Raw genomic sequence first — 22,778 nt, forward strand, 5'->3', positions numbered from 1 at the left:
GAACTGTGACTGACATGCCCAGAGATCTCGAATCCTGTGCGCACTTTCAATTAGGACGGACGCACCTTCGAAACCGCTGCAACCTTACGAGGGTACTTTCGAAATCCTTGAGTGAGGCCCACATTATTATAATCAAAAATAATACCTGGCTTCTGAAAGTAATAATCGATATCGATATGATTTGATACCTCACATGACTACACTCGGTAAAAAAAGGTTTCACACCCTTCTTTTGCATCAATGAGGACCCGCCTTAAAGTCAATGTGTTACTCACTGCATGCAGTGAGATTCTAAATCCGCATCTATCTGCCAAATTTCGTATGAATAGGAGCAATCGTTTCTGAGATACCGATTTTAATAAGGTTTTGTTTCACACAAAACCCTAAAAGCAGGATGTATCTTCCGGCAATTCCGGGGTACCCAGAAGTTACATAAATGAAAACAGCTGAAAAATAAAATGATGTCAAAATGAAGAACAAATCAAACGAATATGAAGTATAATATCACACTCCAATTTTAATTACTTATAACTGATAAAGAAGGACCACAGCTATAACGCTATTAAATGACAATATGAATTAAACAGCAAAGCAGAAGCTACAACAACTTCTGAATAAATATGCACGTAGGGTTTAAACTCTTTCAATTTCTAAAACCAATTTCGAACCTTTTGGAGAAAGTATTCCTCTAAACACTTCAAAGACCATTGGGACAGGTGTTTTTCCACAAGTTTTGAATCGATAATTTTTTAACAAAGTTGTCAAACCAATTCTGGTTTGCATTTTCGCAAAACGCTGTCCCACACAATTCCTGGGACCATCGCCAAAGGCTAAAAACGACCCTGAATGTCGATTTTTCACTTCTTCCGGAGAAAAACGGTCTGGTTCAAAATTTTCGGGATTCGGGTATATTTCTGGATCATGATGGATTGCATAAAGTGGAATGAATACTTCCATTCCTTTTTCAATTACTATTTTGGTGTTTGGAACGGGATAGTCACGGACAGCTTTTCTGATCAGAAATCCGATTGGTGGATATTTGCGAAGTGTCTCTGGAAAACAGAGTTGGGAATTGTTATTATCTTTAACGTTATAGGTTGAGTAGAGCAAGATATTTTAGAAAGGAGTTAGGCAAAAAATGCAGATGTGAGTATATTACCCTTTATCGTCTGATCCAGGTACGTCATTTCTTTAATTGCTTCGTATGTCAAATTTCCATTGTATTTTTCCAAAACGCCATTGATCTCTTGCCTACATTTCTCTTGAATATCTAAATTTAAGGCTAATTCATATAAACAAAATACCATAGTCGCGGAAGACGTTTCGAAACCGGCGACAAAAAACAAGAAAGCTTGCGCAGCCATATCTTCTAAACTCAGTTTTTTGGACGTCCCAACGGGTTCGCTACTGTTATCGGAGTCTTTATTTATCTCAATCAATAAATCCATAAAATCATTTCTTCGGATATGATTTTTCTCACGGTAGTCAATGGTCTTACGCACTGTTTCTATGAAGAAGTCTGCAATGTTCTTATCTATAACTCTCATGTGTACTTTTCGTGCCAAACTTGGGAAAGCTAAGACAAAAAGGTGCCTCAATAAAGGAACTTCCGTGACCTTTTTTCCATAGTGACGAAAAATAAATTTAGGATCCTGTAAGCTATTACATTCGATACCGAAAGCACAAGATCCAATCACATCAGTTGTAAATCTTTCAAGCAAATCTACTAGCTCTATTTCAGATTCTGTTTTAATAAGGTCTGCCAAAGTATGATTGAAGCGCTCAGCGACTTCAACCACAGTTGGAAACATAAACTTCATTTTCCCAGAAGTAAACGTTGGGGATAACTTTGTTCGAACAGCTTTCCATTTTTCACCATCCAAATTAAACATATGAGCAGACAGGGGATCATCCACTTCATTCACATACGCCCCGCGATCATGAAAACTGGCGAAATCTTTCACTAAAATATTTTGGATAAGATCAACTTTTATCGGTACTGCCACTGGTTTTGTAACTAAATAGGCGCCGATTAGGGAGCTTTTCTGTTTAAATTTTAAAACATCAACAAAATACTGCGTGAAGTGTATCTTTTTGAATGGAATGTTTCCTAGTGGGAAGGAAGGTTCCAAATACTCTACTCCGCGATTTTTCCAAAATGAATATCTCCGTTTGATGAATAAATAGGCAAATGTTATTAAAACAATCACCACGGAACACGCAATAGATAAACAATCCATTTTCACGCACTTTGGACGCTTACTAAAGTGTGTATACGAACCGAGTGTCGCTCCCACTAGCGGCTAGTGACTAGCCATACGTAAGCTCATTATTCAGAATATAATCGTATCTCCAAATTAGAGATTAAAAGTGAACATGCGCAAGGGAGGCCAGCTTGAGTAGTTTATACTCTTTTGGAGAGGCACGTTTTAAACCCTGTGCAATCTCTCTCTTAGGGCTTTGTATTTGTGCTTCTGTGCAATTTATCTATGAATCCTAAGATGAAATACTGCCCGTTTATGTTCGAATGATTTTCGGAAAAACAAAGTAATAAATGCTTTTCATTGGCTGGTCCAAAATAGGAGCAATGAGTGGAAAAAAATGGAAAATTTTAAGCGCGATCATGAGGAGTGAAAGTAAATTTCAAATCGATATTTAGTATGAATGTGTACATAAATTGACTGCCTTGAAAACTTGGAAAAATTGGAAAGTAAAGAAAAATCTTTCAAATAACTTTAAATGTCAAAACTAATTGCGTGATGTAGGTGCCAAAAGTGTTATGTCAAAAAACTAGCAAAATTGGAAAAAAAGAACAAATTTTTTAGGGAAGATCTCCATAGAAAAAACAAAAAGAACCGCAAACTGACATAAGGACTTATTGAAAAACTGAAATTAACAAACAAGTTAGGAAACCGGAAGCTTGACGCTTCAGGTAAAAAAGGTTTTGTGTTTCCCTATGTTAGGAATGATGAGTGCAGGACAGTTCCCTGCACATAGTCTAAAATCCCATTGCCCCCTATTTTTTAGAAAGCCATTTAAACAAATAATTTGACAGAAAGTACTATATTGATAATAGTCAAACTCATATGCTTCACACCGGGAGTTTAATATTATTAGCAAATGTGAAGAGTTTAACTTACAACAGATACAAACAAGTCGGTAAACCGAAAGCTGCACGCTTCAGGTTAGGAAGGTTTTGTGTATTTCTTTTATAGAGACATTTGAGCGTACATTTGTCCCATTAGTATGTATCACGTAATATATGCATATATTATGTGAAAATAGCAACTTTCAAGTGATATTGACATTCAAAGTCTTGAATTGGTAAATAAGCGACAACTTTGACCTATTATAACTTTGTTAGTAATAGTGCGATTTCCACGAAACTCGGTACTCTATATTGCAGCGTAAAAATTATAATAATATACTTTTATTAACTTTATTTGAATAGATATCGGTATGGAGGGTATTTCGGTGCTAGGCACTGTATAATGGTAGCCTCGTGTTTTTTCTTTAAATTTTTCGGTTGAATAGATATTCGAAAATGACTGATCATGGATATACTCACAAAAACTGGTAATCATAGCAAAAATTTTGTTGATCTTTTCACTGGATGCTACATACAAAATATGGAAAGTAGCTGTCCAGTTCTGAAAATGAATTTCTTCAAAGGTGGATTCAAATCTGAAATCTTCGAGTTACATTTATGTGAGTTTCTATGGCATCGATGTGTTAAAAAAAAGTGGTATGTTTCCACTTAAAATTAGCGAGATATAAAAACAAAAATTCATTTTGGAGAATAAGGACATGTTCCAGTCATAACCAAGTGCGTTCTATTATTATATAACAAAATTCCGTCCAAACTCTGCACATTTCCCCTCTATGAAATTCTTGTAAATATTCCTTTTAGGTAATCAGTGAATTTTAAAAACAAAACCATAATAAAAATATTCAAAACTGGCGGTTCCGTTTGGCACCACCTCCTTCTTCTTTAATTGAAAATTCAAGAACACTTTCTCCACCTTTTATTGAGAATGTATGAAAACTGCGATTTTCCTTTGAAATAAAAAAAAAAAATGTTTACATCAAGTGGTTCATCAACTGATGCTCAAGTATGAGACAGCGAATCAATGCCTGACGATTTGCAACGAGGCATTATTTGTCCCATACATAAAAGGGAGATATCACACAGTGCAGTAATTGTAGAGGTATCACGTTGCTGAGTACCATCTGTAAGATATTCTCCACTATCTTACTATGCCTGATAGCCCCATACGCCCGGAACATCATTGGCCCATACCAAAGAGGCTTCACTCCATGCAAATGAGCAACAGATCAGATTTTCTCTGTGCGGCAAGCAATGGAAAAACGGTTGGAATATGGACATCAGTTGCACCATCTTTTCATCGACTTTAAAGTCGCCTATGATAGCATAGCCAGGGTAAAACTGTACACGGCCATGAGAGAATTCGGTATCCCGACGAAATTAATAAGACTAACTAGGCTGACCCTGACCAATGTGCGAGGGCAGATAAAAGCAGCAGGATCACTCTCAAGACCATTCGACATCAACAACGATCTACGACAAGGGGAAGCGCTATCATGCGTCCTCTTTAACCTGGCCCTGGAGAAACTGACTCGTGATGCAAGAGGTATGATCCTCTTTAAGTCCAGTCAACTACTGGCCTATGCTGACGATATCAACATCATGGGTAGAACGACCGGGACATACAAACTGCCTTCATCCAGATCGAGGAGGCGGCAATTGGCGCGAGGTCGTGGGCTGCACATCAATGAAGGCAAGACAAAATATATGGTGGCAACGTTAGCACGATAAACCAACCAATCAACAACATCAAATCGCACTGGTCACTGGTGGAATGCAACTTTGAGACCGTTGATAATTTCTCCAATCTAGGGTCGAAAATCACAACCGATAAAAGGTACGATGATGAAATCCGCGCACGGTTGTTATCAGCCATCAGAGCCTATTTCAGCTTACAAAAACTGTTGCGCTTGAAACGTCTCACCATAGGGTCAAAGTTCTTACTGTACAAGACAATGATCTTGCCAGTGCTTATGTATTCCTCGGAGGCTTGGGTTCTTAGTAAGAAAAATTGCGAACTCTTGAGCGCATTCGAGAGAAGAATCCTCCGAATAATATGTAGCTGCCTACATGAGGATGGACGACGACGAAATCTATGAGCGATACCATGACCGTCAGGTTGTGGAGAAAATTCAACTCAATTGGTTACGGTGGGCGGGTGGTGGGATGATTCAGCCCGGAAAGTCTATAAGGGTAATATTTATGGTAGAAAAAGAAGACGAGGCAGACCCTGCCTTAGATGGAGCGATGGCGTAGGTCAGGACGCCAAACAGCTTTTGGGGATATCGAGTTGGTGGATCTCGGCGCAAAACCGGGATGTCTGTAGTTCCTTATTAAGGCGGACCTAGACCGGGTACCGGTTGTTGCGCCGTTGATGATAATGATGATGGGGGTATCTTAATACTATGAGCTGGCAAGCTTTTAAGGAGGTAGAATAAATAATTAATCAACTGTAACAATAAATGTAAAAATCCTAAAAATATACTTTATGTGTTCATGCAATATTATATTCAGCCGGGTGTTCTGTCAAACGGTAGGTTTTTTAAGATGCATATAAATCCTGAATTTAAACTCACAGCACTTTACCGTTATGAAGTTACATGTAAAAAACTTTGTACAGTTTTTCGCTTTTTATAGCCCCCCTATTCGAATTATACATTTCTAGATTTCTGGGATTCATTTCAGAAAATGCCACTGTTATTGGTTTGGCCCATTAATTGGAAGAACATCCTTGGAAATCTTGAAAGCTATTGTAACACCATTTTAGAGAAAATAAGCTGTTCATTTACTGTGACTGAAAAAGTAGTTTCAAATCAGAAAGTAATTTCAAATCAATTGGTGACTGATGTAATAAAAACTTGTTGTTTCTTTTTCGTTGGTGTGGGTATTTATTCTTGCAAATACCGATATTTCGGGAACCACTTGTTCCCTTCATCAGTGCAAACGAAAAAGAAACAGCCAGTTTTTATTACTTCAATTAATTAATCGTTAGAAACACCGCATAATTTCACTCCGAATTGGTGACTGTTTCTGAAATGAATCATATCACAGAAATTGCCGACGAAAATGTTAGTGAATATCAGGTTAACCAGCATCGATCTCCATCTACGACTTCTGAAAGGTCTCTCGAGCAACCTATTTTGCGTTTCGGTAACTCATGGTTCGGAAAGAATGGAACAGCAGAATCGAAAGGATAAGAACATCCCAAAAAAACCAGATCCGGATACGACAAGCTCGCATATCTTGGCAAAGTTCGGACCACAACTTTCTTTATAGGAGGATCTCCTGGCACGGTCGACTAATCATGGCTTTACACAGTGTTAAAGGAGGAATTGTGCATTGAAGGATGTGAGGGTAAAGTGTTACCCCTACGTTTTCATGGATCTAAAACTTCTAAATGTTTCAAATTGTCTGTATTTGCGTGTTACAAGTGGCTTTTTTGTTAGCATGTGCAGAATGGCAGTAGCGCATACAGCTGGAAAGGAAAGAAATTTGGTTTATGGCGGAAGAAAAACACAACAGAAACAACAAATCAACCAACAGATAAAAGCAAGGCGCTTACGAATTTAGGTTATTCCTGTATTATAAACTCCCAAAGCCACTCTCATCGTTATGCTAGTATATCACATACTAATGATTTCTACTTTAGTTGATGATAAGTTTAAGAAAAATGAAATTAGCAAAGCATAATCAGCTTCTACCTCAAAATCTTCCGATAATGCGTCCGATGGTTTACAGTTACAGCAATTTTGTTCGTGGAGTTGCCCAAGTACCATCTCAATCTGCTTCATCACATATACCATGCGCGTCTGCCAATCAACCACTCGCATTAAAATTTCTAGATCCACTTTGACCATTTGTTAACTAAAAACTCCACTGACGATCTAGAATCTAGATATTTATTATCTAGAATTAGGGAACATAAAATTTACGACAGGGGCCGCCGGGATACTGTAAAGTTTTGTCCCGACACGGTTCAGTCGCCATCATGCGTTGGAATAGTGAGGAGCGTGCCTTTGCCGTTGAGGTTTACTTTTCAAGCGGATGTTCGGTTATTGCAACACAGTGTGCATTTTTGCGGAAAATGAGGTTACAGTGACAGTGAATTCGGACCGGTATGAAAAGTAAACCTCAACGGCAAAGGCCCGCTCCTCACTATTCCAACGCATGATGGCGACTGAACCGTGTCGGGACAAAACTTTACAGTATCCCCTCTTGAACGAGACTACTAGCGCTACGCTATGACATCAACTAACTGAGTGGCGCGCATTTTAAAAAAGGAAGTTATGCTGCCGCACCTTGTATAATGGGGAAAAAAAATCATCAATAACCTGAAAACTTCCTTTGATTTCATTAATATGAAACGAAAAACTACAGGTTTTCCGGATTCCATATTCGGAAGCACTGCTATCTCCACTTGCCCACACCAAATTTGTGACCTATTTGTGGACCACTTTCAGGACAGCGAAATATACTAGTTCTCACTTAGGAGGAAGTCATCTATGCTATTCAAAAGTTAAGCGGCAACAAAGAACCCAATCCTGACTTAATCCCTCGTTTCTTGTGAAGCACTGTGTTGCCCAATTGCTAACTCCTCCGTACATGATTTTTAATAAATTCCTTTCTCGGGGTGTCTTTCCAGATCCATGTCGGAACCTATTTCCCAGGGTCCTATCCGAAAGCGGTAGGCGACAACATTTTGCCTGCCACACCAACAACGAATAAAAGGGGGAAAAAAAGAAGAACTGGAAATAAGCAAAAGAGGTATGCTCAGAAGCTAGGCTAAGGTGGGCAGTGGAAACTCATAATCCAGAGCGGCTTAGGAATCATCTTCGAGTCTGTTCTGAGGGTGGTAAGGGGCAGCATAGCCCTGGGTTATATACCAAGGGCATAGAGAGGGTAGTCTTTATTCCATAAAAGGGTAAAAAAGATCCTTTTCACCCTAAACCTTTCAGACAGAGATACAAGATGCCCTGAGCCGCAAGGTAGTGGGAAATACCCTGGTTTTCTGGATAAGCAAAATGCTAGAAACTAAGCAATGGTAACGACAGGTACAAATTCTATTTTCATGAATACTATTCAAAATTGTATACAGGGCGGGGTATTATCGCCGTTTATGTGGAATATGGCAGTGGATGAACTCTTGGATGTACTAACAAATACTGGAATACAGGTTCAAGGTTACGCAGATGGCATTATTTAATCTGTGGCGGCAAATATGGGGATACCCTTGTGATAGAATCCAAACTGGACTAAGGGTTACTAGCGCCTGATGCAGAAAGGTGGGACTCCGGATCAATCCAGCCAAAACCACTATAGTACCATTCACGTGAGAGCCATAAGGTTACATGATATGGAGGTGAAATGCGAAGCAGAGCTAAAATATTTGGGAATTAGGCTAGACCAAAAATTACTCTCGAAGACACATGTCGGAAACACATCTTCATCTGCAAATATAGATGCCGGCAAGGGGGACAATATTCAGGATGGCCTGGAGTATTATTGAGACGGACAGCTGCCTGAACCGAAGAAAGATTGATATTCTTTCTAGGCGGCCTCCCAAATTATTGATACCAAGGGATAATATGACAATGAGGTTTCACTTCGATAAGAAGTTTGAAACACGTTTGGAGTAATAAGGAAAACTAGGAGAGCGTGGCTGTGACATACCTTAAACCAGCAACTGATTCTTTGATACCCTGACGGATCCTTCACAGCAGAGGGAACGGGTGGCGGTTTCATTGGTCCAAGGAAAATGTACTTTGAGCCAATGGGTAAGTACACTAGCATATTCCAGGCGGAAATATACCCGGTGGACAGATGTGTCTCCTTGAACCTACAAAGGAACTAAAAGGGGCTGGATATAGCTATTCTCACCGACAACCAAGCAGCGATCAAGGCACTTAGGTCCAACCAGGTGAAATTTAAACTGGTATGGGAATGCCTTGAGAGGCTGAATATGCTCGGCTCCTTCAACAAGGTCTGGACGCTTTGGGTTCCAGGCCATGTTGGGTTGGAAGGTAATGAGGCAGGGGACGAACTAGCCAAGAAGGAAGCAAGGATGCCTTTGCACGGGCCAGAAACCCGCTGTGGAATCGGAAAGGCTGTGGCTATGAAACTAAAAAATTAAGATGAATGCTTATTTATCGGGAATGGAGCAGTCCAGGGTTCATATTGGGGAATACGAACCCAAGCGCACAAAGGTTTCTTAAAACCTAACCAAAAAGAACCTTCGAATCATAGTGGGAATTCTCACTGGTCATTGTCGGCTAAACTACCACCTAGAGAAGCTAGGGATGTCTACGGACACTACCTGCAAGTTATGTGCGAAGTGTGATGAAACCTCTATATACGTTCTGGGACAATGTCCGATACTTGTGTAATGTCGATGCATCTGGAGAACACTTAATGCCAGATGCAAAGTTGAAAGATCTAGAAGTGGGGAATATTCTAAAATTTTTAACGGTTATAGGCTGCTTGAGATACTGCAATTAATAGCAACAATATAACCAGCAGAAGGGGCACAATAGTTCTTTGAGGAGTGTTGTGGAGTGTGAGGAAAGTGGCAGTGCCACTTTCCCTTAACAGAATAATAACTGCCATTACCTGTGAAGAAAGCTGGTTTGGGAGGTGCATGTATGAATACACTGTGTTGCAAGTCTGGGTCGTAAAACCTTCACCAGTTTTATTTGCTCTTGTGCAACTCCATAGCCTATGTCTGGCGTTTCAGTCTCCACAGAGTGCTTTTAAAGAGTTCTGCTGCTCAATATCCCTTTTGAAAGCATCCAATTTTTCCCATATAATATAGCTTCCTTCCTGGGAAATAAACTGCGAAAATTGGAGTGTTGAAACTGTCGAGTTTGATCCCAACAGCTTCAATCTTTGAAACCTGTAAGACTGAGTGTCGGATGTTGTTTCCCACACAAATTGGAATACATACTCTGTCATTCCGATAAATTTTATGATTGGTGAAACTAAATTTCTTTTTAGGTTTTAACCAAGATTCGGTAATCACAAAGATGCCAATATTTAAGGAGTTTCGATTCGTTTACTTTTAATGCTTTGCACATTCCATAACAGCAAATTTATATTGTTAGATATATATATTTATTTAACCGTTACCTCGAAAAAATTTGCGAACTACGAGGTGAGATTGATGGTTGACAGCAGAAGTTGAATGAAAGCCGTGTTTATATATTTGATTCGTTTATTTAAATCCAATATCGATCTTGCTTCTCATTGTCGTGTTCATAAATTGCGAGCTGTGAGTACTTTACTTAACCCTCTTGCAATTTGCTAACTTGCAATGCTGACCACATTGCCTCCTACATTGTTACTGTAGTGTATCGTTGCGGTCTTGAATGAAGTGCTCTAATACACTTCAAGGCCCTGATCCAATGTGGATTGCTGCGCCAACGATTATTATTATTAATTAGCAAACTTTCAAGGAGCAGATCACTTCGGTTGAAAAGAAAGGTAATTAAAAGTTCTAACTCCAGGCAAGTGTCTTGAAGCAATTAGTACCGCCACAAGAACCTTTAATTGATCAACGCTAGTTTTAAAATTAGACAAGTGTTGAACTAATTCCGCTGCAATTTTGATCAGTTCATTGGAAGAAAACAGATTTTGGGGATTTGCAGCCATAGGTGGGGTATTGACTGTGCTCTTCACTATAGGACAATAAGATGGTCGATGTCTTTGCTGAGACAAGCTTTCTGGTTCTCCACATTAAATGCGGGAGGGCAAATTATGTTGAGAAGTTTCGAATCCTTTGGAAACAGTCGGTGTGGTTCTTCTGTGCTGATTGCGCCCAGCCAATTTCTTTTATTTTTAAATATTCTATTTTCTTGGAGCAATTCACGTCGTTGGAGGAATACCCTCGATCACAGTTTGCACATTTGATTTCATCTGGTTGGTCCTGTTTGATGGAGTATTAACTTTAATTGTGATGTCATCTACAAATAAGACACCTGGCCAGTAGGTGGCAACAAAAAGAACTGTGGTTGTATAGTTGACAGTTCCTACATTGGGTAAGACTGGTATTTTTCCGTGAGCGGTAGTTCCAATACACCACGGAGTGTGATATAGATTCGATTTTTTTCATGTATTACTTCCAATTTTTTATTACGTTATCTATTATACTCTCCGCCTTATTTTCAGCAATGACGGAAATCTAACGAAACCCACAAAAACCGTTTTTGAAAAAAACTGTCTCTCTGCAATTATCAGCATTTTATATTTAAACCAAATTCAAACAGACTGAAAAGCCCGCGCCATATTGTATGATGTTATTATAACTCGAGGCAAGAGACGTCAGTAGACCGGTAACTGGCAGTTACTCATAAAAATATAAAACTGTCAAAATTAATTTCCCCAAATGTCAAGGAGGGCGATGAAATATTGTCTCGTGCCTTGCTGCACAAATAACTCCGCAGAAAGCTGGAGATTTTCGGATAGCCATCGTCCTACGGAATCCAGGTTCTTTGGAGTCAGGTTTAAATTGGGAGGATCATTTCAGTGTAAGTTAATATTCTTTAAACCTTAACTTCAAACTTAACTGATAATATACAATTGCGTTAGAATTTTGTGTCACTATTAATCAAATTTATATAAGTCACAAGAGAAGAGATACCGTCGAATATTCAACGTGCTCCAGGTTTGAATCAATGCAAATCCATTTTTTTTCAACATGTGAATCTTTGAAAAACATACGTTTTATTGTCGTTTGTTACTATTATTGCCGAAACGTAAAGTAACTTGAGGGACTGTCCTTCACGCATCAATTTTTTGACTTTCTTGCTAAAAACTGGTTGATTACTTGAAAAGTAACACTAAACCGGATGCCTTCACGTAGATAAGATTTAAATTGCTCCATCGATGACGTCAGCGCTTTTCCTTTTCCACCTTGTGAGAATCCAATTTTTAAACCTTTACAATCAACAAATGAGCCTCGCGAATTGGTTTTTTAACGGATATGGTAATTTGGCAGATGAAACTACTATTTCGGCGCAAAAAACAATATAGTCGTTTTATAATACGGGGAGTCTAGTATACGAACTGCGATATTTCATAATTTTTCAATATCTAAATGCATCCCGCCTTCTGGTGCAAGTATGAAACTTTTTTTGGAAAAAGCTAGTGGATTAGGTGATTTCGATGATAGTTTAAATCGATAGTTCTTCAACAACATTATAAGTGCAATTCGGGATTGCATTTTTCCAAAACGGAGTCCAATACAATTTCTTGGTCCATCACCAAAACTCAGAAATGCCACAGAATGTCGCAATTTAACATTTTCGGGTGAAAATCGATCGGGGTCGAATTTTTCGGGATCAGGATAAATTTCTGGATCGTGATGAATTGCATAAGTTGGAATGTGAACTGGTGTTCCTTTTTCAATAATAACGTTCGTGCCGCGTACTTGATAGTCTTTAATGCATTTTCGTAGAAGTACTGGCAGAATTGGATATTTGCGAAGAGTTTCTGAAAACAAAATAGTAAAAGATTAGAGATGCGTGAATATATGTATATTTGTTTTGATTGAGTCTTTAGATTGGTGAATGATAATTAATGAAACAACACTCCTCCATTTGATGAAACAGAAAATTGTAGCCTTCTTCTGCATACATGAAGGTGCTACGAGCATTGTCATTCACTGATCGTACCTCCCCATGAAATCTGTTTGATTTTTGAATAGGCTTTGTTTAGCACGAAGCCTTTGTTTAGCACGAAACGATTTGATTATTAGACAGCGCAATAAATTTATACTGCATTGTCAAAGTCTGGTAATTTTTAATTTTGTAGTGTATCAGCTTTGAACGCGCATGTGCCTTAAGGCGGTGGTTAGGACTTCAGTTGGTATTTTCTACTCCGGCTGCCTCTACAATTTTCCGAGAATATTGTACTCCTCTTCCGCTTTCTAGAGCGACATACTCGGCCGCCATCCATGACTCGCCACGGAGTTGGCGCCTTACTTTACGTGGGATCTATCTTCACCACGTCCACCTTCTATTCTACCACGAGTGAACAGATCTAGTTGGCCAAAATAATTCTGAACAACAGAGCCAATAATATCACTCGAAACTTGCAAAGCTGGTCGTGTGTTTATAAATTGTGTGGTTCAGTTAACCCCATTCTCTTTTAGGAGGAAATTCCGTTTTTGAAGCAGTAGTTAGTTAAGATCCGTCGCATCAATAGTGCACTGGGCTATATACCGTGCTTGCTTGGATGCCTTTCTAGGAAAGCCAGGCCTATAGCCCAGTAAGTTTTACCATTGTGTTCTCCGGCTTGATTAGTCCTTCGTGAAGTTACTAATGATCTGTTGAAGTTGATCATTAGCGTCTCCTGGGTATCGACAGCCACCTCTATTTGTGGGCTTGATTTTGCTATGTTGGCCCTTTGAATTTTAAGCATACTTCCTAGAATCTCCCAGGATAAGAAGCGGTTGCAACCAATACTTTCTACCGCTTATGACCTTCGTAATATAGAAATACTATATTGCGTAAAATAAAACTAGTAAAAGGAAAGGTTTCCAATTTAATTATTGAATTTTATTTATTATAGCAATGTAGCAAACACGTGTTTCGGACACAACATTTGTCCTTCTTCAGTGCTTATTTTGTAATTGCGTGTTCTTCCCTCCAGGTAAGTTTTTCTTAAGCATCGTTATATAGAGGCCACCAAAAGAAGGTTGCGTCTTCAAATGAGTTAAATTTCTTAACAGTGTAACACCCATAGATGCAGTCAAGGTGCATTTTTTAACAAGGATGCCGCTGTCGATCCTTTGCTGCAAGATGATTATGGGTGCCATGTACCAAAACCAACTCGTTGATTAGAATGATTAGAATCAACAAACGACCAAACGACTTGCTGACTCTTGAAATGTTCTGACGGCTTTATTGATATTATTCTATACTTACATATACCACTCTATTTCGCTGACAAAAGTGCGACTGCAATTCACATAAGAGTGCAAAAATGCACGTGAATTACAAATCCAAAGCCCAAAAATTGAATTAATTGGCGTTGAAAGGGTAGTATAGGTCTCAGGGCGAAACGTAGATTGCAAAACACTATGGAGCATAAAACGCCTACTGCACCAACACCAACAGCGTTAGTCCCAAACTCTATCTCACCTCCACGTGCTGATCGCTGGAAATTTTTTCTCAATGAAAAACTGCAGACGGAGAGTGATGAGGGCAAGTCTCCCGCGCCTAAAAACGAGACAAATTGTACTAACTAGTCCTCCAGGTTGTGAGTTGGGCAAGACTGACAACCCTACATGGAAAACCGATGTTTCCGACCCACAGAAGGATCTCGGACGGGATGGATTTTACAACGATGAACCCGGCAACGACAAGGGAATAACGGTTTGCGCATTTTCTCATGGAACGTTCGCCGCTATACAAACCGAATGTTGCTCAGCAGCTCCTAATATAAGGCTGATGGTGCAGTATTGCAAAAGGGGCATTGGGCAAGCACCGGTTTCCTGGAGAAGAGTCAGTACAACATATATTATAGCGACCATCCAGTAAACCATGTGCTCGCAGGAGGTTTCTTAGTCAACGAAAAAATGAAACCTGCTTTAATCGGCTCTGAAAATATAAGCGAAAAGCTATACACTCTATGTTTCCAGGGCAAATTTATAAATATAAGCTTCATGACGATATCAAAATCATATTTGGAGATTTCAACAGTCAAGTAGGGACGGAACCCGGATTCAGGCGACACGTCGGCTCCCATAGCTATGTAGCTACCAATGACAACGGACTGCGGATTATTCAATTAGCAGTATCGTACGAAATGGTTGTTAGAACTACTTGATTTGCACCGAAACCGTTCCACAAGCATCCATGGGCTTTTCCAGACAGGGCCACTTTCAACCAAATTGACCACGTGCCGCCACCTCTCAGCTTTGATGAATGAACATGAACCTAAAGGGGAGCTCGAATCACTACACCAGCTACAATCCCTTCTGACAATCAGGTGAGAGTGAATACTGAAGCCATTAACAACACAGCTTTTCGTAACAATTATAAGGAGGAAATGGATGCCGAAATAACCGCAGCTAACAGATGTCCTGAAGATGAAGCGTCAACAAATGATTTTCACAACCACCTGAAGAACATCATCATTGCTACGGCTACAAATATACTTGGCGCTAGCCGCATGATAATTCGGAATGGCTGGTTCCACGATGAATGTAAACCAACAACGGAACGGAAGAATGCTGCATACCGAGTAATGTTGCTCTCTCAAAGAACGCGGACACGCGCAGAGACCTATATTGAAAGGAGATTTCAGCGACGGAAAAAGGAATCCTGGCAGAACTGACAGATCTATGAACTCGAAAAGTACAGGGAGCAACCGCACCAGGCGCGCAAGTTTTACTGACAAGTCAGTAGTTAAATTTTACTCCAAAATGGCTAGAAAATGTAAAAAAACCGAAGACTTTTCGTCCTAATAGGCAAAACAGCCCCTCGCAATCCTCATTCTTTGGAACACGGTAGAAGTTTTCCAAGTTTCTCAGTTGCGAAACGAGACTTTATCGAAACTATGTTTGCTGAAACGGTTGAGATGATATCTTAAATTCTACTGAACCCATTTATTTGAAATTTTTCACAGAACTTCCTAATATATTCAAAAACAGATGTTTTTATAATAAAATAGTTTATTCCTTACTCCTTTTAAAAAATTCCCAAAATTAAAAAAATTAAAACGAGGAAATAAACTACCCTTTCATTCATATGGCCGCCATTGCTTTGATGTTCTTATTTTCAAATCGCTTTCATTAAATGAAAATGACATCCCTACTCCCTACCCCTACACCAAAATTTTTAATTTTGTGCCACCACGAAGGTTGCAATCATGTCAACTTTCATTTCTGGTTCCTTACTGTTGGCGGTCTCTGATTTCTTCAATTGTGGGTAATTCTTCATTGATTGATTTGTTTTGCTTAAATACTTCTTAAATGTCAACAGTAATAAGTCGGAATACCGGAAGCTCGGCGCTTCAGGTAAAAGGTTTTGTGTTCATTCTATGTGAGCAACTCCCTGTGCACGTTTTCCATTTATATGTACACGTAGCTAAGAACACAAAATATTTCCCATTATTTCTCTAAACTCTAAGATACACATATTTACATACATGTCAACGTAGTGTATCCGTTCTAAATAAACAAACATTATCAATTACCGCATTCATAAATTGATCTGGTACATCTCCCCACATTTTCACATTACTCAGTGCATAAAAGCATGTACGTAAATTAACAAATCGAGAAACCGAAAGCTTGCCGTTTCAGGTACGAAGGGTTTTGTATATTTTTTAGTACGTAGCACGTAATATATGCATATATTATGTGAGAATATCCACTTTTGGATGACATTGACATTCATAGTCTTGAATTTGCAAAGAAGCGACAATTTTGACTTTGTTAGTAATGGTGCGATTTTCATTAAACTTGTTAAAATTATCTTCTATGTCATACCCTATATTGTTGTGATGCCAGCATGAACTTAAGGGGGGCTTTGCAGCCAATTGCTAAAAATTAAAGCAACATACTTTATTAACTTTATTTGTGCAGATACCAGTATGGAAGATATATCGGAGGCCAGGCTCCATATAGTGGCCGCCTCCTGATTTTTTTCAGATTTTTCGGTTTGGTACTTTCTGAGAATGGCCCCCTTAAAAAATGATCCCTTTCAACCCCCCGCACTTCCCACCTTTCCAACAAATGTCAAAACTAAGACCGGCTTCGAAAAGTACTAACCGAAACCTTTAATTTGATGACTATATTTAATGAAAAAAACATTTACACCTCCTTTTGCATGTATTGGGACCCCCCCCCCTTAAACTCGTTGTAAAAGGATGAAACTCACTGTATGCGTGAGCGTTCAGAGTTTCCAGTTTTCTAGCAAATTTGGTGTCAATCGCTGTAACCGTCTCCGAGAAAAATGCGTGTGACCGGCAGACAGACAGACTGACAGTAAACCGATTTGAATAAGGTTTTGTGTTCAGCCATTTCCGAGTAAATCAGGTGTAGCAGATCGACAGACAGACATTGAATAGATTTTAATAAGATTTGCTTCAGACGAAAACTTAAAAAGGGCTGGAGAGAACTAGATTCTTCATGAATGGAATTTTAATATTTCACTCGAACGTAAATTATTCTCATTAATTATGACGCCAGCATCTTGGCATGCTTACGCATGACACTGGCCTCTATGCCGGTGCAATTTAGTACTCCTAGGATGAAGGGTTTTAAGTCAATTTCTAAAAGTTGGTAATATAATATTATTAAGTTTATTTGAGCTGATATCGAAATTGCGCATATTTTAAGGCTTAAATTTCATCTAAGCTGACCACCTTGATTTTTTTTCGGATTTTTGGGTTGGATTGTTTCCGAAACTGAATTCTGTCTCACTTTAAATGTATATATTTTGAATTCTTACTTGCGCACTTTACAAGCCATGTCAAAACCAATATTATTTTCGGAAAGAAACTAACCAAGACCTTTCATTTGATATCTCACATGACCATACTCGGTGAAAAAATTTTAAATCGCCCCTTGTATGTATGGGGAGCCCCCCTTTCAACTCGACGTAAATTCATGTCACTCAATGTACGCGTTGGATTTCATAGTTTGCATCTATCCACCAAAATTCGGTCGGATCGGTTTACCCGTTTGGGAGAAAAGTGCGTGCGACAGACAAACAGACAAACAGTGAATAGATTTTAATAAGGTTTTATGTAAAATAAAACCCTGAAAAAGGCTGGGGAGAAATAACTAAATTAATATAACTTTGTGCTAATGGCCAGATTGCCATGAAATTTGGCGTGTGTATGCAGGATATTGTCCTTTATGCTGTAAAATTTGGTATTTTTAGAATGAACTAAAGGGTTTTTGAGTTAATTTCTTAAAGTTGGTAATATACAGCAGATATGACACATATTTTGAAGCATTCATTTAAACGCACCTTCCTGATTTTTTTCGGATTTTTGGTTGTGTAGTTTCCGAAAGTGAGTCCTGTCTCACTTGAACTCCTTACTTACACACTTTGCAACTCACGTGAAAACTAATATTACATTCAGAAAATGCTAGTTAAGACCTTTCATTTGATACCCCCATAGTTCCCATGTGTCTACCAAATTTCATTCAGATCGGTGTAGCCGTTTTGGAGAAAAGTGTGTGAGACAGACAGACAGTGAATCGATTCTAGTAAGGTTTTCTTATACACAGAAACTTAAAAACCAATACTAAAAATGTTTATACCATTTTTTTATTATGCCTAAAATAACACCTAAAATTCGGCCGTATAGACTAGAGTAACCCTTGAACACTACAATAATCCCTTAACCGCGGACTGCACAAGGTGGAATCTTATCGGTTGTACTATGGGACTGAGGGGGACATTTTAGTAGTCAAGTTGTTAGTTCTGGAGAAAGAAGGGGGGGGGGGGGTACTCTCACTCTTGCCAACGATCTCATGGTGGTGTCAACGAGTACGGAATAATCTCACAAAAAATTTAAACTAGTCAGGATACCAGAAGCTAGACCCTTGAGGAATGAAAGGTTTTGTTTTTCCCGATGTAAGGAACGTTACAGTGTACATAGCTAAAAAGTCTCTTGTCCTCTATTTTAGGAGGCGTTTTGGGCAGATTTATAACATATACTGATATTTTCCGTTTAGATACACCACTATGGTTTATTTTTCAGATTTTTCGACTGGATAGCTTCTGAGAACAAGACCTGTTACATTTTTTGAGGGCCACGTTTTGAGCCATAACTCTCTTATGTTCGGGTGGATATCAAGCAATAGGGCAGTTTCGAAAAGTACAAATTGAACCCTTTCATTTGATAAGTCACACATATTCTGTAAGAAAAAATTGCATCGAATCGATTCTTATAAGGTTTTGTGTCAGCATTGCGCTCGCCCGAGATTATTACCCTGATTTGGCTCAGGTACTCATTCACAGCTGAGTCGACTGGTATCCGACGTCAAATCAAGATACAAATTCCACTGTCACCAGTGGGATTTGAACCGCGACCTTCCGTACGACAGCCTTGTGCTCTAACCACTCAGCTATCCGGACATTATTCTCATTAACATGGTTTAAGAGGCAGTGAATTAGCACAAAATCGATTTCCGAATTTCGATGAAACTTGACGTGAGTATGCGCGATGCCTTTCATTTGATACCCCTATGACAACTATGTATTCGGTGAAAAAAAATTACGTATCCCTTTTACGTGTATGGGGAACCCCCTTTAAGCTACACGTCAATTTATGTCACTTACTGTATGCATGGGATTTCATAGTTCCCATAATAGCCGGTCATATCCAGAACACAGTACATATGGCGACGAGGATCTATAATGAAGACTTAATACGTAGAGTTTCCAATGAGGAGAGTAAAACGATGCCCCGCATCATATAGGGTCGTTGGCCCATTGATTCTTCTTCTTGACCTAGTGACTTATGCGTAGGACATACAATAAGTCTGCATGCTCCTGTTTGGGGCAGCATAACCCAATCTTGCAGAAAACGTCCCCTCCGTCCGCCCAACCATATATTTATGCGTAAAAAGAAGCAATGCCACTTCACAGGGAGGACGTCATCGGATGCACATTCCGTCCTGACTCTAGAGAGATTCTAGACAAAATTCAACAATTAAGGCGCCATCGCTTTCACCTCTTAGAAACAATTTTCACATTTATATTACTATTGCGGACGAAAACAATCCATTTTAAACACTCTATGCCGAATGAGAATATCACTTGAACGATTTCTGACAGGGTTTCTCAGGTCACCCCAGGAGAAAATTTTTCCCTTGTCCCGCCTTTAATACTACTGACGCAATAACGAAAACAAAAAGGGGTTAGCACAGAGTATGCAGACTCTATGGAAACTATGTATATAGTTTGTTGAGTGCTCAACCCAGTAGCAATGATTTCTAATGTTTTCTAGCTCTGAGACAAACTCTCATAAATTATTCATAGATAGCAGTTTAGATTGATACATTCGCGCACATACCCAAAACAGTTTGTTCCACATAGTGCATTTCATTCATCGCTTCATAACTTAATTTTCCATTATATTTCTCCAGTACGAGGTTGACCTCTGCTCTGCATTTGTCCTGTATGTCCTGGTGCTTGGCTAGCTCATAGAGAGTCAATGTCAAGGTTGACGACGAAGTCTCGAATCCACCAATGTAAAATATAAAGGCTTGGGAGGCCAGTTCGTTAAAAGTTAGATTTTTAATTATTTTCGAATCAACAGTCTCATGATCTTCTCCTTCGATTTTAGCATGATTTTTCAGTTGAATCAAAAGATCCATAAAGTCATTTCGGCGAATATTGTTTTTTTCACGATAGTCCACCGTTTCTCGAACAATATCCATGAAAAATTTGGTAACATCGCGACGTGTTCGCACTAAGCCCAGCATATCGCTGATGGTTGGAAGCATGTTCATCAAACCAAAGACGAATGGCCCGTGAGGTGGTTCTTCGATATGTTTACGTCCGAATCTACGAAATTCTGTATCGGGATCCTTCAAGCTATTGCATTCAATTCCAAAGGCGCAGGTGCCGATGACATCGGTTGTGAAACGTGCCAAAAGATCTTTTACTTCCAGAGTTTTTTGAGTCTTCAGAAGCTCACTTAGAGTTTCAATAAACCGATCCGCAACTTCAACCACTGTGGGGAACATAAACTTCATCCGTCCAGAAGTAAACGTTGGAGACAATTTCGTGCGTAGTGTGCGCCACTTTTGACCGTCCAGAACGAATAAGTTTGCGGAGAGTGAATCGATTTCTTCATTGTGGGGGATCCCATGATCAGTGAAATAGTTGAAATCACGAATTAGCACATCCTTGATGAAGTCTAGGTCAGTGGCCACAGCCGCTGGAGTCGTAAACATGTAGCCACCAACAAACGGGAAGTTAGTTTTTGATTTATAGAGCTTGTCGATGGTGTCCTGCAAACCACCGGAAATCTGTAAACTTCCATAAGGTATTTTTGGTTCTGGACACGGCACTCCGCGGTCCCTCCAATACGAGTATTTTCGTTTGAAAAATAAATAAGTAACCGGAGTAAGCAATATCACTAGCAACAAAATAACCGCCAGAACTTCCATTTTCACTAGTTCTCACATGAACGAAAAAAGCTAACTGAGAAATAATTGCTGACCAATTTCAATATATATATATACTCACTGGCAACCACGTTTGAGATAACATTTTGAGCTTCAGACTGTTTAGGAAGATCTTTAAAAATCAACCGTGCGACTGGTCAACTTTCGTATATTGCTGCCGATGTTAGATCGTATTTTTCAATTGAAATCTTATCATAGTATTTTTACCAGATCTTTCTAGTGCAGGAACTCTTCATCTCGGGGTTATTTGAAAGAATTTTGGCAGGAGGACATGAATTGAAAATCTTGTCAGAGCAAAGTGAGCTCATATTTTCTCACTGATGATAAACATCCTAGAATAGTTTGCTGCGAGATGAAATGCGGTTGACATTACAGATGTCTTGGGATTGCAGTCAACAACGGTACGGATGGTATGAGCCAATGAGTCAAAAATGCGTAAATATCTGACTTTATATGCTACTAAAAGGATTATCGTAAAAGGGGGCTAAATGGGATGAAAATACGAGTTTGTGGGCTAGCAATCTGCGAATTTCGAAATTTTGCTGCTACCGAAACCTTAATAACGCCTCGGATAGGGGCTGACTTCATGGCTGTGACCTTTGAAAAGTGGAAAACGGACTACGACTGGTTTGTGGAATGTATGAACGCCACTGGAAAATGGAAGCGAGAGTCTTGTAGTATCCGCGACATGTGCTGTATTTCATTCGCTACATTCAAGGACAATTTGACGCGAGAATGCATTTGGTAATATGCAATACTTTTTCGTTTTCTTACGTTTCACCACCCCTTAGTTTTCGCCATTTACTCCTTTCAATTTTCTAATTCCCATCTCGACATTCACTAATATAAAAAATTTAATATTTCAAGTGATGTATTTTATTTATTAAAAAAAAAACCTAGTAATTGGTACCTTCCCCCTAAATCCTGAAATCCATTTCCTAATACATATTGCAAGCTGTTTTGCCTCTAGGCGGGGTATATATAGTTTATACTTTTGCTGCCGCTGATCTGGAATTCGAAATTGAAGATCGGGGTCAGCATAAGCAAAAATCGCGAGATCTCGACCGGCGGATGGAGTTTAGGAAAATGTCCAGCTGGACTCGGCAGGGAGTTCAGTTTTGGAAGCGGATGAATTCAGAGGTGGAATAATAGTTACGAAAAAAATAAGAAGAAGCTTTGGAAGTCCAGCCAGAAATGAGATGTTCGAACGTCTCTAACTTCGAACCACACATTCTGCATTGATCCTCATCTACCCATTCTTTCATAATCAGCTTTTTATAAGCTCGGGTGGCGATCACGCCATCCTGAATGGCACATAAATCTCTCCTTCTCAGCAACATATAGCCACCTGTTTGACAAACGAAAAATCGTTCACGGCAATTTTCCGAATGCATATTCCAGTGAAGGGATAGTGAATATACTCAGTGCACTTATTTTATTCTTCCCCGAGAGGCGCGATTTCAGCACCAACTTCACATGCCACTGGAATTCGGATAGCAGAGCATCCTTTAAATCATC

The 22,778-nt window shown here is 39.3% G+C and overlaps 3 protein-coding genes across 3 annotated transcripts in view; 1 reads left to right on the forward strand and 2 right to left on the reverse strand.

Annotated features, from left to right (window-relative positions):
* Nucleotides 1-22,778, forward strand: part of LOC119646752 (probable cytochrome P450 6a14) — a 92,475-nt gene that overhangs the window by 52,426 nt on the left and 17,271 nt on the right. The window lies entirely within an intron of this gene.
* Nucleotides 498-2,287, reverse strand: LOC119646759 (cytochrome P450 6A1-like). The gene is made up of 2 exons (XM_038047338.1): nucleotides 1,160-2,287; nucleotides 498-1,052 (listed from the first exon to the last, which is right to left on the reverse strand). Exons 1-2 carry the CDS (start codon nucleotides 2,238-2,240, stop codon nucleotides 634-636), a joined length of 1,500 nt encoding a protein of 499 aa, XP_037903266.1. The 5' UTR covers nucleotides 2,241-2,287; the 3' UTR covers nucleotides 498-633.
* Nucleotides 11,410-21,357, reverse strand: LOC119646761 (cytochrome P450 6a9-like). Its single transcript, XM_038047340.1, has 2 exons — nucleotides 20,141-21,357; nucleotides 11,410-12,589 (listed from the first exon to the last, which is right to left on the reverse strand). Exons 1-2 carry the CDS (start codon nucleotides 21,240-21,242, stop codon nucleotides 12,174-12,176), a joined length of 1,518 nt encoding a protein of 505 aa, XP_037903268.1. The 5' UTR covers nucleotides 21,243-21,357; the 3' UTR covers nucleotides 11,410-12,173.

Source organism: Hermetia illucens, chromosome 1 (genome assembly GCF_905115235.1).
Source record: "Hermetia illucens chromosome 1, iHerIll2.2.curated.20191125, whole genome shotgun sequence".
In the NCBI taxonomy this organism is placed as follows: Eukaryota; Metazoa; Arthropoda; class Insecta; order Diptera; family Stratiomyidae; genus Hermetia; species Hermetia illucens.